Below are 6189 nucleotides of genomic sequence, written 5' to 3'. Positions count from 1 at the left end.
AGCCATGTGTAGCCGCCCTTGTGCGAATAAGTCCAAATCGGACCCTCCAATCCGCCCATATGTGGCCGCCCTTGAGAAGACAAGTCCGCTTTTGAATTCGGCCACCGGCCATCGGCCATTGACTTCCGACCACCGGCCACCGGCCATCGGCCATTGACTACCGGCCAACCGACCGGTTGTTTTCCGACCACTTTCCGGCCGCCGTCCGGCCATAATATTCCGGCAAAAAAAAAGTCTCAGGGGCCTTCGCCCTCGAGGCCTTTAAAGTTGCCCCTGATTCTTGTCCGTGAAAATTTTGGTTTCCGGTTAGTGATTTTCCTTCATGCACGATGGCTTCTCCTCATAATGGGGGCCTTACAAATGTGCGCTTTTACCACAGAAAATTACAAGGGTAAATCAGGCTCCATACTTAACAGATTGGTAGGAAGCCAATTCCTCAATGTGGGGGACATCACCTAGTTATATTAGCATGGTGAGTACGAAAGTGTAGAGCATCAATTTGTTATGAATAAGAGCAAGGACAAGCATTCGTTCCCAAATTCCTTCACCCTTGCTCATTGGGTCAATTTGTCCCCCATTGCCGAGGTAAACAATGATCAGAATTGTGTGAGATATAGGCCATTCAGTTGGGGGAGATACTTGAAGAGGAGTTTTGATAGCAATTACAAGAATCTAGGTATCAAAAAACATGTCTCTCATTACAAATTTGTTGCTACTCTACGATTTGTTTAAGACTGTACTGTAAGGTAGAGCTGCTTGTAGGTTACTTGTTTTGCAATGTAGCTTTGTATTTTAACTAGTTCAAATAATTTCAAGGATAATAAACTACTGCTCAAAGCTCAAATGTTGGATTTTGTGCACAATGCATATTGCCTTTTTCTAGCGAATTTTTGTGTGTGTTTTGACCTTTTTTCTTTTCAATTGGTCCTTGAATCTAGTTTCCTCTTATTTCCATCAAATACAGTATTTTGATAGCTTAGAAAAATTGTATCTAATTAGTAGTGATAGTGGTTGTTTGTGTCGGGGCATGATTGAATGGCTAATCTATGGAGTTATTGATGTCCACACTTGATTCTCATTATGTTTTGAGTGTCTTGCAACGCAAGAGCTTTTGTTCATTTCCATGATCTTTACATTACATTATTGTTCTTTTATATTCAACATACATCGGAATGTTATATTATGTAGCTTGATGGTTTAATATCCTAAACTTTTGCTACATGTTTTACTATCATTCTGCCTTACGAATACAAATGGCATACATGAGTCTCATTGTAGAAAACCAGTATTTCAAGTTTTATTTAAAAGAGTACAATTAATTCACTCAATGTTTTGATGATTGTGCTTGCTTATTGTCTTAGTGAAAGTCTTGGTATATTTAGACCCTATGTGAATTAAAGGTTTTAAAGATATTGTGATTATTTGAGCTAATATTGTGGGTTTGACAAGTTTGTAAGACCATTTTTCTTGTGTTTTCTACTTTTTATGGAGTTCTTTTTCAAATAATATGAGAATCTTTTGTTTAATTAGCAATGTAGAACCAAAATTATGATTAGTGCTTACAACAATATGATCTAGTTGCTAGCTCCAAAATGTTATCGATTATTATCATGGAACGAAACTGGTTTACTTGAAGTTGCCCACTTTTATTGTCTTTTGCTACAGCTTCAATGAGTTTCAAGATATACTATTTAAGGAACCATTTTATTTATGTGTCTTTATGATAATATTTTTTATCTTGTTTATAAGTGATTTTTGTCTATCTTTCATGCTATTCACCTTAAGGACTCCATTATCAAGCTATCCTCTTTGTAGAGATAGAGTTATAAAGACAAACAAGGCATGCCATAAGTGGAAAGATAAAATCTGTTGGCATACACCTGGATCATGGTCCACTTCATGATTTGGCAGCTATATGTATGAGTTAGATAGATCTACATCAATATACAACTATAACTTTAAGTCTTCCTTTACCCAAACTAAATCACATTCATTAAGTTACATTGATAAAAAATTCTCTTAGGTTTTGAGCAAACCATACGATAGTAAACTTACTGTTGTGATTGTTTTAATTGGTTGGATTTGCAAAATGGTAGATCTTAGTGAGATTTAAAAGAAAAAGTTTATTTGGCTAGACGATTATGACTCAGAGTAGAAACCCTCTTCACTACTTTGTTCAAAAATTTCTTTGGTTCCTTTGCCATAATGATTAGAGGTAAGATACCTTGAGATCTATTAGAGTTTCCATGTCGTTGTTGGGATCACATTAAGAGCAATGGTGTGAGTCATCTCTTAAGATATTGGTTTGTATTACACCGTTATAAAATAATATTGATCTTAAGGGAATCTTAAACAAGGGTTCCATTATCATAAATCTTTCTTTAAACAAACTTACTCAAGCTTTGAAGCTACATTGGTAGTACATACAATCTGGCTTGCCTTTTGTGGTTCATTAGTCACATGTAAACAAACTCATTGGTTTAGGCACTATACAAATTTTCATCCTAGTGTTGATTTATTGGTTTAGGTAGTGAACAAATTTTCATCCTACTATTGTATTAGCTCGGTAACATTAGGTTGGGTTCAGATGCATTGTTGGAAAAGAAAGTGGAACATACATGAAAAACAGGTGGCACCCACTATGGTTGCAAGGTGGACATGTGTCTTTTGGACCTAGCCACAAAAATGGGCAAGAAAAAAATGGAATGCTAGGTTAATTAATGTACGTGTTGAGGGGAATCACAATCATAAGCAAATCAAACAAACCTTTGTGTAGCTACAAGTTCTTGAACATAATAGGGAGCGTGAAAATGGAAGGGTGCAAATCACCCCTCTAAAGCATTCGTGACAAAAAAGAATGCACCTACAAACTAGTGGAGAAAATGTAGTTGTTGAGGGCAAGCGTACTAAAGGCAAAGGGACTGGTTCTTGTGTGTGAGCGTAGTGAAGGAAAAGGGACTAGCAATGAAGGATGTGAGAAGTAGCTCTCTTCCATCCTTATGTCAAGCTCATCATTGAAGATAAATGTATTCAAACCCCCACTGTTTGAAATGCAAGTACCATTCTATAGTAGGATCACCATGATGCCACTATTTCTAAAATCTTGAAGGTAATAATCTTCTCCCAATGCATTGCATATCCAAAAAAAGGTGACCCTCCTCTATACTGCATATCATAACTCTTCAAAAAAGGTGACCCTCCTTTATACTGCATATCGTAACTCTTCAACACTGAAGGAAGAAACAAGTATACGTGGGAAGGGCATGTTCCTATAATTTATAATAACTGGGTGAGGACAGTGCCACCTCCCTGCCATACATACATGTAATTTGTTTTTTTTGGTAGGCACGACATGCTAGCACATGATGTATTTTATCATGATCTTTTGACCCCAATTCTGCCAAACTTTTATTGCTAATGACATCTACTGACTTCTAATTTTTCAGTCTTGCAAGGTTTGGGCGGTTCATAACTTGTACACATGCACTTTGAGATCAATTTTCGGCACAAAATGGTGGTACATTCCTTTCCTTCCATTGGAGCATAAATGGTGATTTACTTGGCTTAAATTGAACTTATTTTGCAAAGTAATTATGGCACACTAGTTATTTCTAGACTTTTTCTGTGTTTAGTTAGTTTTTACTGAAGGTACCACAAACGCGCGAGAGAGAGAGAGAGAGAGAGAGAGAGAGAGAGAGAGAGAGAGAGAGAGGAGGTTAGCTATATATAATGGTGACCAAGAAGTTAACGCAAAGAAGATAGTAAGAATTGCGCCTCAAGGACTTGGATGACGAATCAATCCCTTTGAGGCACCATAACCCTCATGTGTGGGCCTACGTGAGTCTGCAACAAGCCTGCTGTTGGTTATTGCTGTTTTGGGCTAAAAGGGAATTCGAAAATCTCCTTACACTATAAACTTTCGACCGAGCAAGATTTTATTTTATGGGGTTACGACTTGGTTAGACTAGGTGGATCGGATGGTGTGGCTTTCTTGCGTGCCACGTGTAACCGTGATGACCTGTGGACTTGAAAGTTTGCAATTTTGCCAGAATAGAAATCCACACGAAGGCAGCCCCGCCTCTCTCCCTCCGCACAAACACAGGAGTAGAAAATGGCGCCCGCTGCTGCCGCGGCAGCGAGCAGTGGCAGTGCCGCCTTCTCCTGTCCCACTCTCTCCCGAGTACCTGCCCACTCCTCGACACTCTTCTCCTTCTTCTCCAGATCACGTGCCCCCCGCTACTTCCTTCAGCCTCAGCCTCAGCTGGCGTTGATGATGGGTGGCCTACACATTGTCCGCGCTGAGAGTAGTGTGGATGAGGCCACCCCCCCGGCAGATGATCCGCCGCCGCCGCCTCCCAAGCAGAGCGTGCTTGAAGCTCTCGATTTCTCTGCCGTCCGTTCTCAAGACGACGCCCAGCTCCTGGACGATGCTCGCTATGCTACCAACATGGGCGAGAAGATGAGCCGCGAGCAGGTAGTAGTTTCTGGCGCTACTCAATCGTGTGTCACGCTGCTTACCCTTATTTTGTGTTGTACGAAAACCAGTATGCGGCCTTGAGAAGGAAGATAGGTGGCACGTACAGAGACTTCTTCAAGGACTCTATCGAAGGTTCTCTCTCTCTCTCTCTCTCTCTCTCTCTCTCTCTCTCTCTCTCTCAGATGAGGTAGTGAGTTTTTTGGTGGCGCCGCAGTGGAAGGGGAGTTCGTGGATGAAGGGTGGGTGGATAAGAGCTGCAGATTCTGCAAGAAAGACACAGCGTCTGAAGCCCGCACCGTTGATAAGTTTGGTCGGTACGCACACATTTCCTGCTTGGACAACTCCAAATCCAAATCGGGCAACTTCTTCACTCGCCTCTTTGGAATGTAGACAACCTAAATTCTAATATTGTAATTGTGGACTGTGGCATATTTTGTTTCAACAACCTAACCTACATACTAAGCCTAGTTAGGTCAGGTTAGTTAATTCCAGTATAGTCCCGCAAGCTCCTCTTTGCCCCCATCTAATATCTAATAGCTTTCAAGGGCAACGTGCTCTCGATAAAATATAGGGCACCCACATCATGGAGATGTGTTTGTGTAGAATCTTGGTCAATGCTGAGCTGAGAGTGCTCTTTCAATTTGTAGAATTGGAGTGTGAGAGGACTTTCTATTTTTTAAAATAGAAAGGCCTAGAAAAAGTTAACCGCCCCCCAAGAAATGCCTTCTCTCTGTTTTTCTCTCCCAATCGAAGAGTCTCTCTTTCTCTCTCTCCTTCCTTCCTCTGGCTCGTACCAGCGAGCAAGGTCGCCTCTCCTCTGGCTTGCAGTCTCGCTACCCGGAGCATCTCTCTCTCTCTCTCTCTCTCTCTCTCTCTCTCTCCCCATGTACACACGAGTTGGGTGAACTAGGCGATGGGCTCACGACGGTGCTGCCCTGCTCTTTCTCTGTCGTCCGTCGAATGGCGACAACTTCCAGCGCCTGCAGAGCAGCTCACGTTTGAAAAAATACCACGTCAGTGGTATTTTTTTAAAATTATAGCCTATATCTAACCTCATCGTCTGTCAACGCAAAACTTTAAAAAAGTTCCTCTATGCCATTAGCCACAACAGACGATGGCTATAGTGTATTATGCGAGTGATTGACTGTGCATAATACACTATGCTGCAACTCTAGGCAAGTGCTTGAGACTAAAATTTAAAAAGTTGAATAACAATGAGAAGAATCATAATGAGGTCAAAAAAAGTATTTTTCTTTAGAAATAGAACGTGAGTAGCACGCTTGCTCTACTCACTTTACCTTTTATTATCAACCTAATGTGAGATAATACTCTGAGGTACTATGAATGATTCATGTTTGAAGGAGATACTTCCCTTGCTAGAGAAGAAGAGTCATTATTATATCATAAAAGTAGCCGCCCACGCCACCAAGATTTTGAGATGCATTTGGGAAGAAAAATTAAAATATTACGAAAGGGTCGATAAGGTTTTGACGATTTACATTGCAATATTTTTACTCATTTGATCGCAAGACTCCTTGTTGTGAATTGTGTTGATAGTTGGTGTGATTATCTTTTTTCTCATCTTTGCATCTTCATTATTACTTTTTTGAAAGAGTTTTAGTGTTCTAGCTGCCCTAGGTGTTCAAGTAAATTATAAGCATTGTTGTCATGTTAAAGCTCTTGAAAAACAACATCAATCTTCTGTTGGAATG

At 40.5% G+C, this 6189-nt stretch overlaps 1 protein-coding gene across 1 annotated transcript; it reads left to right on the top strand.

Moving 5' to 3' along the window:
- The first annotated feature begins 4056 nt into the window (after positions 1-4056).
- On the top strand, positions 4057-5119 carry LOC147458760 (potassium transporter). The gene is made up of 3 exons (XM_086510197.1): positions 4057-4474; positions 4546-4609; positions 4692-5119. Exons 1-3 carry the CDS (start codon positions 4112-4114, stop codon positions 4865-4867), a joined length of 603 nt encoding a protein of 200 aa, XP_086366323.1. The 5' UTR covers positions 4057-4111; the 3' UTR covers positions 4868-5119.
- The last annotated feature ends 1070 nt before the right edge of the window (positions 5120-6189 follow it).

This window comes from Adiantum capillus-veneris, chromosome 4 (assembly GCF_014529385.1).
Source record: "Adiantum capillus-veneris isolate H3 chromosome 4, ASM1452938v2, whole genome shotgun sequence".
NCBI lineage: Eukaryota > Viridiplantae > Streptophyta > Polypodiopsida > Polypodiales > Pteridaceae > Adiantum > Adiantum capillus-veneris.
This window is presented reverse-complemented; position numbering and strand designations above follow the sequence as displayed.